Source organism: Idiotropiscis lumnitzeri, chromosome 17 (assembly GCF_059441095.1).
Source record: "Idiotropiscis lumnitzeri isolate Australia: NSW breed Sydney's pygmy pipehorse chromosome 17, RoL_Ilum_1.0, whole genome shotgun sequence".
NCBI lineage: Eukaryota > Metazoa > Chordata > Actinopteri > Syngnathiformes > Syngnathidae > Idiotropiscis > Idiotropiscis lumnitzeri.
This window is the reverse complement of record NC_142407.1, coordinates 12,806,683-12,819,176: the sequence shown is the minus strand read 5'-3', so window position 1 is coordinate 12,819,176 and position 12,494 is coordinate 12,806,683. Positions and strand designations below refer to the sequence as shown.

The window sequence follows — 12,494 nt, the reverse complement described above, 5'->3', positions numbered from 1 at the left end:
AACGTCGTTTGCGTATTTTCTTCCCCTTGAAGCGCAAAACGTATTTCATGATAACACAGACTGCCTTTGCGCTCTCGTTGGATTGTCGCTTTTACCATCTCTATCTTCTTTATTAAAAAAAAAAAAGTTCTATTCATTCCCCTCGAAAAACATTTTTACGAACTGTAAACTAGACTTCGGCGTTCCTTAATGTCCACGCAAATTAACTCGGTTTTTCGTCCTCATCGCCTACAGATGTTTTTACGCTGACCAACTAACTAAGCTGAGCTAATCAAATTCCATGTAGAGTGTATGAGGATTTAAAAAAATAAATAATAATAATAATAATAATAATGAGGAAAGAAGGTGCAGATAATTTGGACCAATCTAAATGCAAAGAGCCCATAAGGTCAAAGTTGGACTCATTAAAAATGCTGCAAAACGATCTGGCGCTGTAAAAATTGCTGCATGTAGCAATCAATTAGAAATCACAACGATGGCGTCGGGCAGTAGCAGGCAGGAAATGAATCTGTCAACACGTTTCATTATTGTCTGATAACACAAAGAAAATGAAGTGGCAAAACGGCTGTTACAAGCTAGACTTGACTTGCTTATGCATTAAGTCCGTTTGATTATTTCCTATTATCCTCGTCTTTTTCGGTCGGAACGCACAAATGAGGCTCTTTGGGAGTTTCTTTGCCAATTGGAGCAAATTACAAGACATTTGCTATGAACAAAACATTTGAAGCACGTGGCGGAGCAAGTTCATTTTCTAGGCACACCTCCAGTGCCAATTAATAAAAATAAATAAATAAATAAAAAATGCAATATATTAGCAGTCGACGTGGTAGGTAGGGCCTGGTGTCAATCACGGTTAGTTAAATTTGATCATCTGACTTTAAAAGCAATGAGCTCTCCGCCATGTGGCACAGACTGTTTCGCCATAAATGAGTCCAAACGGCCGGCCTTATAAAATCCTCAGAACAGACAAAAAAAAAAAAAAAAAAACGTCGACGTGCGCAGTTTTGAGCATAGAATGTAAGATGATGAAAATGTGCTGCGAAGTCAAAGGATATCTAATTTCAAGTTGAAATCGTGTAACTTGGAATGGATAATGTGGCATAATTACTTCATTTATGAATTTGCTGTAATTAAAAATGAGTGCATTGAAGTCCTACAGTGCCGGGAAGATTTTTTTATTTTTTTTTTTTTAATTTTGCCTGGCATTTAGAATAAATTGTTATAGATTATAATTGGCACGGTTAGACATTTGCTGGAGCTGGTGTAAATCTGTCGTTACGGAAACAAGGAATATTTGTTTGTTCATGATAAACACAGTTAATTCGGTAATTAAACATCACCTAGCAGCCTGTTTTGTTTCTACTCATGTTGGTTTTACAGCTAAAGAACAACACGGGCTAATGTAGTCTAATTCTTAAAAATCAAACAACATTGCTCCATTTTGTTATTCTCGGAAGCAACATTAGCTAAAATTCATATTTAGAAGTATGAAAGGCATTTGAAACATTTTCAGTAGCAAATACTTGAATTTATCTCAAGTTAACCAAGAAAAGATGATCTTGAATTCTTTAAGAAAAAAAATCCGAAAAATGTGTTTGTTTTTTATGGCGCATCACAATATTTGTCTACAACCCTTGCATATTCACACAAATGTGATTCTACTAATACATTTTGTATATTCATTTTTTTACCACTGATTTTCGTCAACGACTTTTCCTGCAGCTGCCAGATTGAGTCCACGTGTTTTTTTTTGTTTTTTTTTTTCCCAGAGTTAAATTAAATGCAGAATGCCATTTCTGGAATAAGCACAAAGACAAATACAAACTACGGCAGGCCAACGGGAGAACATGACACAAATGTATACAGATGATAAAATATGATGTGGATGACATTGCCCGCGATGAAAAATTAATGGCATGAGCCAACATGTCAGCAGTAAAATGGTGAATGATGTGTGGAAGATAAAGGTCACAGATGAGGACCGCAACATTATGTCGGGAAACGGCGAAGCTCTTTAGCGCCCTGCGTTGATCCAGTAGTATACTATTAAACCACTTTCACATCATATATCATTTTTATCATAAAGTGACATGCAACATGTGTTTGAAAGAAATGATTATTTTTATTTTGTTTTTTTTTTGCTTCCCTTTCAAATGGAAGTGCCTGCTGAGGAATTTGTGAAGCAACATGCCACACGGTCTGTACGCTCCGCGTCTCCTTGCCGCCTAGCGTTGTTACATGGCAAAGCTCCGCTGCTTATTACTAACAAGACAGTGCACATGCCTGTCATTGGGACAGTTTGGTAGCTATTAAACAATGCCTGACTGCGCAGAGCTCTGTCGGAAGAGGACCACTTATGCAGCTGCCGCTTCAGAAAGAAATTGTAGGAATGAGCAATGAGGGCTGGAAAAGTCCTCAACGTCCATCAATACAGTGAAATGTATACATGAAAAGCAACCAGGTGTACAAATTGGATGGAAAGAAAAAATACTGACATCTATCCGACTGGGATGTGGTTGCACAAGTGTGCACACCCCCCTTATAACTGGAAACGTGGTAGTGTTCAGGATGAACCGAACCCGTTCAAATTGATGTTAAATGTGACTCAGCATGCACCTGACACCATTTTAACTATCTCTTATTACTTCCCTGAAACTGGACCAGCAGTCCGTGTGGGGTTTGACATGTTTTCGAGTCAAACCCAGTATTGTACTGGGTGACCAAAAAGCATTCACATTTAAATGAAGAAAGAAGAAAGCCAAACAGATATTTTAGCATCAAACTAAGACTGCGGGCAACAAATCTGTACATAAGACTAAAAGACATCCCTTGAAAACAGGTTATCATTGTTCCAATGCCTATGTTGTAGTCAAAAAGTAAATAAAGCTTTTGAAAAGAGGTCCTTGAAGACCATGTCCTTTTCTGTGCTGCTCAGCGCTCGATCCCGGCTAGATCACTGTCCTCATTACTGTCAGTCAGCATCAGGTTTAGCAGTGCCAGGCTCCTGCACGGCCCTCTGTCCTCTCAGCCCTCTCAGCCCTGCCAGCACTCGCCTGCCTGCCTGACTGCTGCCGTTGGTAAGCATTGTAAGAAGCCCTCATTCCCCCAGAAAACCTAATTACTCTCCACCAGCAACCAAGGAAACCGGAGCAGAACGGAGGCAGGAGAAAGAGGAAGAGGAATCACACAAACGTGCACTCCACTCACAGGAGATCGAGCAATTATTCATAAAGGAAACAGTAACTAGCGTTCACAATTTGGCTCTCAATGGAGGTGTAAATGCTGGCAAAGAAAGAGAACACAATACGTGATGAAAACACACACATACACAAAACGACATGATGAATCAAGTGCTTTGACTAGCCGCTAACTGGGTCACTCTGTTGGCAATTGTATTTGACCACCAAACAGTCATTCATTTGTTTGCGCTTTGTTCCCCTTTTTCATCTGGAGCAGTTCCACAATGGCAAATGAACGCAAAAAAAATTGAGTTGACAGGTCAGGAACGGAAAAAGGCAACACTTTGACACAGCAGAAAAACCACAAGAACAAGAAGTGTATCAAGCTAGCGTAGCATAGCTAGCATAGCATACGGCACAACATGGTAGTAGGCTTCAAACAACTACATGGACTGATTTTGAAGCGGAAAAACTGTGGCAAGGCTACCGAGTGGGTATTGAGCAGTGGCTCAGATTGTACGCTTTCAGACGTGTCTGACTGTTGTGGACAAAATATGAAAACGGGTTCAAGTTCTTGGAGAGAGACTTGAGCTGTGTCCGCGCTGACCTTGCCACTAAATCCCCAACTGTTGTTGCAAGCAAACAACACAACACTCTTCCAGAATTTAGGGACTGCCAGCACTGTATTAGATCCACTGTGTCGGAGCCACTGGCAGTGTAGCGGTTCCCACAATTGTTGACAAAAAAAAAAAAAAAGAAATTTACAGATACATGCACCTAAAGCATTACAGCATGTTTGACTTTTAGTACAATAAATATAAATTTGAAATTGACTTGAAATGACTTTTCTTTCCTGCATTCTATGCATGATGGCTAATTATTTTTGATCAATTGTCCATCCGTCATCAATTCTGTAATGCGTGTCGCTTAAAAAAAAACAAAACAAAAAACAAAAAAAAAAAACACTTTTGGAGCGAAGAGGAAGAAAAAAAGGAAGCGGAAGGACAAGCGTAGATGACGTATAATCGCTTCATGACGGTGTCCGGCACCTCTTGTGTCCGCTCAAGCAATGTAAACGGGTCACAAATTGGAATTATGACTTCAAACCGAATATTGACGGCACATAAACGTCGTCAGTGTCGCTTCCTTTTCTTTCTACATTCACTCGATGCCATGGTGCACAATGAAAAGCGAAAGGCAACTAATATTCTCAGTGACACAAAATACGCTTCTAACAATAAACTTTGGATCAATCTGGATTTAGTCCAGTTTTGACCTTGAGTCCACTCGTTTACAATTGACAATTACTGGATTTTTTTTTTGATTTTTTTGTGTGAGTGTGATGCCAGTGGAACATGAAAGCTGTCGTCAATTCTAATAGCTGACCTGCCAGCAATACATTTGGGCCATATCAGAGTGTTTTTATGGTCTTCTAACGCTGTAACTTGTTTTCCACGAAAGTCACACACCGAGTTTCATCCTTCATCTCACGGAGAGTTTATGGACAATAGCAGCGCATCGGTTTCTGAGAGCGGCATGACAAACCACCGGCGTGTGTTTGCCATGTCTTTTTCCTCACTCTGGACTGCCTCTGGGTTACAATAGAGTATGTAAAACCCATTTCAAATCCCATTTATCGTGAGAAATACAACCAACGTCGTTTCTGTGGGCTCGTTTGGTGATTTGCGCGCCATAGCTCCAGAAATGTGATGTCGAGTTTGTATGAACCGCAGCATCGCATTCATTTTGATGCTCCGAGTGGATATGTGCTTGCGGGAATGCCCCGGAATATGGAAGGTCTAATTAAAAATATCCCGCTTCACATGACAAAATATCTGGGCGGGCTCATTGTCAAGCTGAACAAAAGCTACTGATATAGCACTCTGTTCTTCATTGAGGACTTTTGTCCTTGATTATTCTTTCAGACTCATGCAGCTGTGGAGAGTTGGAACGGGGGAGGCTGGTGCTTTTAATAAACTCCCCGAGACATTCAAAGGGCCTGGCAGCCACTGAGGTTTCATTTACCCAGCAGTGAGCTGTGTCATTTAAAATAAGGATCATTTGGAGATGGGGAATATCATAATGCTAAATCGAGATCAAATACCAGAGCAAGGTGTACCGCTGGATTTACAAGGCGGGCTAATCCGAAAAGAAGTGGCGGCGAGCGCCATAGACAGTAGCTGAGTAAGGTATTGAGAGATCAAGTCAGACAGGAATATTAAAGTGGAATATGAAATATACATGCACATATACATGTGCCTTTGCGTGGAACAGAAACCCGGGGGGATGTATTTACTTCCGCACAGCATTGTTATTTGAATTTATTTAAACGGAAGGCTCGGCTCTCGTGAACCGCAAGACGCCGGATAGTCTTTTCTTTGTAAACGTTCAAAATCAATCATCGGCAAAGCCGTCCCAGAGAACGCAATGAGGAGACCTAGTCCATTTGCCAGTGACTGAAAATGTGCGGAGGAAATGAAATGGATAAAAAGGAGCTATGTCTGGAACGAAAAAGCAGAACTAAGACATAGCTGCCAGCCATGCAGCTTTGACAGTGTGCCGTTAAAAAGGGAAGCCGCAGTCACAGGTGTCAGCCTGGAGTAAAATATAGGACAGCGCTTTGACGTTATATCGTTGAATTACCTCAATCAATGTACAAGCATGCTTAGCCTTGCTCCTCGCTGACATTAAAAACACACGGGTTACATATAAAATACAAACCATTCGGGCGAGTGTTGTCGCAGCTGCCTCTATTAAGGTCACGTTTATTTGTGAACAGTCGTCTTTGCGCGTGCCAAAATGTGCATGAAACAACAACAACGACAACCGGAGCAGGAGGGACGCCGAGGCAAATCGCTTTGTGAGGTGCGAGGAAAGGGTTGCGCTCATTGCGCTCCGCAAAGATGCTGTTAAGTCCTTTCATTTTCACAACAAGCCATCACGACTCATCTCTCACCGATGTGGCCGCAGTCCCCGTTGGCAATTAAAAGAACGCCGGGACTTGCCATGATTGGGTGAGATTTTAAGTACTACTAAAGGTGAAGATGAGTGCACCAGTAGCTCAGGTTGTCAGGGATTGGTCAAAATTTGAGACTGCAGACCAAAAAAAAAAATCAATGAAACGACTGTACTTATTGATACTAGTTTGATTCTTGAATACTGTTAAGGTGCCCTTGAGCAAGGCTCTAAATCACCTCAATCTCAGCTCAAGGATGCAACCACTTTTTTTTTTTTTTTTAAATACCTCTCCTTGTAGGCCTGCATGTGTGCGGTGTGCAACAAATATACAGCGGTGTTCTTCGTTTAACATACCCGGAGGGACTATGATAAGTGTATGTAAAAAAAAAAAAAAGGTTGAGGTTGCGAAAAAATAATCTATTATTAGATGCATCCAAATGAACAATTCTGGAGCCGCACCACCAACACGTTGAAATATTTAGGAATGCAATCCTGGTGTAAGAAAAATAGATGTGAGGTCAATGTGGCACACTGTTCATAATGAAACACATATTATTGAAATTTAAAAAAAAAACATGACACAAACTGTAATGCAATAGTGCCAGTATTGCAAGTGACAAATACATAAGTACACGTGTTCTCGTGCGCCCACAACCACATTCAAGCCACAACATGGACTGTACGACAGCATCTTCCGTTTGCAAGCAACGTAATATCCACTACTGGGTTTGTCAAACTCAACGTTTGTCTACAAAATAATCAGCCATTAATAAAAGGGCATATCATTAGAGAAAAAGAGCAGCATAACTACTTATGAGAAACCACGACATCAACATAAACCATCTGAGTGAATGGCGCTCACTTATATTTACTAGGAGGAAATAAAAACTGATTATGTAGTCATGCCATAAATCAAATGCTCATGTCTTGGCACTGAGCCAGAGGTGCGAGCAGCAACTCCTTGCAGCGCCTGCAGCTCGCACAATATATATTTAAGACGTGTGACGTAAAACACAGACCTGCTAAACTAGAAAATATGACGGTATCAATCTGGAGGACGCCGGAGATTAAGTGCATTATTCCCTTTAGCGCCTCTTTCAAATAGTCATCAATATATGACTAATATATCAGAAAACAAGATAACACTCCCATTTTTGACACATACCAATTTATCGTTTACGTCAAAATGAAAATAAAATAATGCATGGTGAACAACATCATTTTCAGATGACTCTCTCATTTGGATTGGGATTGTAAAGACTAGTCGACTAGTTTCAATTGGTGTCGACCCTTTGATACAGATATGACCTTAAAACATTTTCTTGCTTTCCCATTTCCTACGGTTCTCAGTTAGGTAGTTGCAAGATTTTCTTCTTAATAGTTGCTGCCAAAACGCTTCTGCCTGCATCTTCCTCAGCGTGGAAGTGCCCATGTATTTGGCCACGGGGAGCAATGCCGTCTGATACAAGTTGTTTTTCCTCAGATCCTGTCATCCCGCTGCAAACACCTTCACTTGTTTACAGCCAAATGTCCTCTGTGTTCACCTTCACTTCCTGTCTGTTTCCAGCATTAGTCTACGTGCCGTACATATTGCAGCGTTTTACCGTACCGCAGCATTCAGAAGTGAAAGGGTCATGGTAGGGGTTAGCGGTGAGGTCACTGTTAGCCGTGAGAACATTAGTGCAGATTGGACTCGTCACCATTTGATTCCACAAGCCTATATCGCTCGTGCACATGCCGAGTTGAGCTCCTTTAAACTCGAACCGGGTCAATTCAGACCAAAGCTGAAAGCAGCCAAGCAGGCGGGCAACGAGTGGAGAAACGAGCAGGACAAAAGCAGTTGAAATGCTAAATATGTGGAACTTTCTTTGTTATAATAATAATAATAATAATAATAATAATAATATAGCTACCTAGCCAGCTATAGCTGCCTAGCTATAGCTAAAGCTACCTTGCTAGCTATAGCTATATCTACCTAGCTAGCTAGATAGCTAGGGAGTTAGCTAGCTAGCTAGCTAGCTTGTTTGATAGCTAGATGGCTAGGGAGTTAGCTAGCTAGATGGCTAGGGAGTTAGCTAGCTAGCTAGCTAGCTAGCTTGCTTGATAGCTAGATGGCTAGGGAGTTAGCTAGCTAGCTAGCTAGCTTGATAGCTAGATGGCCAGGGCGTTAGCTAGCTAGCTAGATAGATAGATAGATAGATAGATAGATAGAGAGATAGGTAGAGTAAGCTTATGATAAACGGTCAGTGACCTATTTCTGGCTTTGAAGGCCTGCGCACTGATTGTGATGATACCAAATTTTGAAATCTCAACGCTTTTAATAAACCTCATGCAGAGTGAAGGAGAAAATCTCCTAGACGTTTCTAACTGGATTCGGAGTGAAAAGGTCCCGATAGTAAAGCATAAAAGTGCTCCACTCCACTCTCGTGTGCGACAACTTTCACATGAAACGCTGAGGGGAGGAGGTGGTGTGAGAGGGCATGTCAACAAAGCCCTTGAATGTGCTGCAGCACCATCTGCACACGTTGCATATTTAATTGTCAATAGAGATGTTCAAGACCAGCAATCAAGAGCAAAGAGAGGATGCATCATGAACAACAGCTCCAGTGCCATTAGAGTTTTGTCACCATGCTAATTGTGCCGACTGCATGCTGCAAAAGTATTTCTATATGACTTTTGTCAATCTATCCACTTTGACTATGAAGAGAAACACTGACAGTGAACGTATTTCATATTTATCGGAGAAGAAGCCAATTTCATACTCATTAAATCCGCTTAGACCAGGCCATTCATGTCATCAAAAATCCCACAAGGATGTTCTCCATCAATGCTGCACACATTAGACAGGACATTGTGTGGATTCGACTTTCTTAAGCTTTTTTGTCACAACAAAGTCAAACAATGGTTGTACGTTCGTCCCCAAATGCAAATAAATCAATTTACTGAAATGGTTTTATTTCGACACAATAGCGTGAGGGGGGAGCATGAAAAAAGTGACGATAAAAAGAAGAGATATTTTTAAATGTGCAGAGCAGAAACAATGTGGGAACAATGGAGCCCGGCGAGGTATTTCTCTAAAGCAAACAGACAACCACTGCCTCTTTGAATCTGCTGTGCGGCCACAGAAAATTAGGTACGGTGGTGACACGAGACATAATCATTTTCTGCGAGAAGGCCTGGTGAACAATTTATTCTTCTTACCTTAGGCTGGGCGCGACGTGGAAAGGCAACCTTAGGATCAATCTGAGAAAAGAAAAAGAGCAAGCAATAAAAGAACCATCATGTCAAGATATTTTAAAAGCAAAACATTGACTATTTCCTAATTTCACATAAATGGAATCAGTGACACGACTGAATCATGTGTACAGAAGAATAAAAATTGGCATTTCAAAGCAACAAATTAATTATTCAAGCAGATTCAAATGTGACTTTTGACTAACTAATCAAAGCATTTAAAGTTTCAGAAATGCTGCTGCATAATCAACTGGCATTAAGACATTTGGTCTGCTTTTAAAAATGGGAAGCATTTTGTTCAACTAAAGATGCATTCGAAATGGGATTACTGGCACGGCGATCGTAAATTAAGTGCACGTGAAGGACAGAATTTTTTTTTTTTTTTTTTTTAACACTGGCATTGTAAATAACTAACTAATATTATTATTATGCCCTTTTGAACAAGTTTTCCAGTTTGTTGAACCCGGAAATGGTTTGTTTCCATTTAAGTTGTGAGTGGTCGGTGAGTCCGTGATATCAGGAGGCAAAACCGCATGACCTGCAAAAAGGTTTGCATTTTAAGAATAATTAGCTGCATCATGTCGTCTTTTATACAGATAATTTGCTGGCCAAGTCTCCTTAATTACGATCCGCGTCACCGCTCAGTTGATGGAGTTCTTTTGTCTCGTTCAAGGCATAAAATACATTAATTTGACAGGGCAATGAAGCATTGGAAAAAAATCATATTCATTACTGCTGATCAGTGTCTAACAATATCCGGACATGGGATGGGTATAATATCGATTAATTGTTCGTTAAGAACTTGGTCGATTGTGTGGAATTGACTGAACGATTAATCACGTCTTGAAGCAATTTAGGCAAACTGGGGTGCAGTACTTCGCTGCAACCAGCAGAGGCACTGTTGATTCAGTTTTAACTCGATCACACTTCTTAGATCCGCACTCTTGTGTGATAAATAGTATTATTAAAACAGCAATTTGGAACATTCAGAAAGGTATTCTCTTTAACAAACCGATAAAAATAACAATTGATTAATGGGTTGTTAATTTTCCAATATTCATCGAGGAAATCATCGAATGCCCATGCGTACTCTGGACATTAATTTATGTTGGCCCTGCCAGTTGATGAAGAAACATACACAATGTTAAAATAAATGTAAATAAATAAACCAAAGTAAATGTGGAGGTCAGCCACAGCAGCCACGGTTTGACTAGCCATAGTCATTACAGTGGAGAGTCACGGCTACTCAGACCAGGAATCACTGATTGAATACGACACAGAGAAAATGAGAATCCCAGGCTGGTGACGCCTCCAAATAACAAGCAGGATGCATCAGATGAGCGTGTTTGCCCGTCTTGTGCTTGTTATGTTATTAGCTTAATTTTTCCCATTAATTTCACTGGCATGAAGGTATGTCACACTGGGAAGTGGGTGTGTGGGGGTCCTGGGGGGTTGGGGGGGATTCCAATCAACCTTGCACTTATAATAAATCACACAGCAACATCATCCTAAATGCATAGCAATGAATTTCTGAATGTCTTTTTGTTCCGCTTTCGCGGCATTTTCATGTTTGCTTATTATTTGGAACTATTTGCAGTTACGGAAAGCGTTCCTAAAAGTTTTTTTTTTCCTTTGGTGCAGATGGATCCATTTAAGGAATGCGTACCCCGCTGGGGAAAAAACAGCAGAAACAAAATGAAGGCAAGAAGCATCTGCACAGCTCAATTAAGCCAACGAGACTGACTAGGTTTTAATGCGTTTGAAGGGAAAGCATGATGCGCTTTGTCATTGCCATCATTTCTGCCACTCTCAGTTATTACTGTTATCTCTCCAAATCGGGTCAAAATGAGAAATGAATTCAATAACACCTGAGTATGGAAACCCTGCTTGTATTGTAATGAATTTCATTTAAAGATTTGTTTTAGCACTTAGCCTCGGGCTTAACCAATTGAAACTCAATTACGATGTCTGCCTTGTCTGCGCCAAGACAACACGTCATGCTTGGAATAGCAAATTCCAGTGCTTGCTGACCTACTGTATCCTCCTTTTAGGTCAGGAGCCTCGTGTTACTGTATTTAGTATTTGTATGATTTATAATATCATCCTCCCGTCCCTTTAAAAACGGTGTAAAGCGAGAACGCTACGGCTTGTCTGTTCACATCATTTCTACAAGGAAAAACCGTATCGAGAATGTAGCTATGATACTGTCGGAGTCATGTAGACAAATTAGCCACCGACGATCCAATTCTTTGGAGAAATACTGCCGCAGTACATTTTTAGGTCACAATTTATGATGAATTGCTCCTTTGAGGAAAGTGAAATCAAGGGCAGGTGAGGTGTAGCGATTGTTTCCCATGTTTTTACATACTCATGCATATGTAGTTTTGTGGTTCAAAACTGTCGGCCCACCCCCCAAGGCCATCAAGCAAAAAAAAAAAATAATAAAAATACACACTGCCCTTTTGCACCGGATAACCAGAGTGCCACAAATTACGTCGTCTCCGTTTCACCTGGATCATCTTCAGGATCATTTGCATATTAGCGGTTTACTAATATTTTGCCCCATTGACTTTTTGTGGTTTGAGAGAAAAATGGCAAGATCCGGCTGCATAATAAATGCCAAGAAGGTTAAGCCTCTTTTGGCAAGCCTTAAAATAGATGCGCCGGAATGAAATTGCGGAGAGGTGGGCGAGACAAGGACCAAAACGCACATTCAAGACATAAAAAGAATTCAAGTTGAGTCATTTTAAATAGTAATCGTTTTAGGCTAGGCAGGTAAAGTACACTTAAACTAGCCAGTAAGCAAGCCCTGATTGGAACAGAAGGAATAATATAGAGCGAATGGGAATGCGCTTCCACCTTGGAACATTAGGTTTTATTGCTTGCGGGATTATCTTCGCAAATACGGGCAAGTAGCGCTATTAAGAAGCTTAACACCTCACATTTACCTTTTGTTTATTGTTTTCCACCCGTGGATGTGTGAAGGTCATTGGGTTGTTATGTTACTGTACCGACGGTACGCAAGGGGGCGGGGGGGGGGGTCAATTTACACTCACGGTGTACCTCCGAGTTGTTGTGAATACATTCTATAAAACTATCACACCTTGACTTATTAAAAAGTCA

General features: G+C 40.7%; 1 protein-coding gene across 5 annotated transcripts in view; it reads right to left on the bottom strand.

Moving 5' to 3' along the window:
* Positions 1–12,494, bottom strand: part of LOC148320316 (RNA-binding protein Musashi homolog 2) — a 185,264-nt gene that overhangs the window by 165,510 nt on the left and 7,260 nt on the right. For all 5 annotated transcript variants that reach the window (XM_088278936.1, XM_088278937.1, XM_088278933.1 and 2 more), the window contains exon 5: positions 9,339–9,380. In XM_088278936.1, the coding sequence (XP_088135062.1) occupies positions 9,339–9,380 (42 nt within the window). The remainder of the gene's footprint in view (positions 1–9,338; positions 9,381–12,494) is intronic.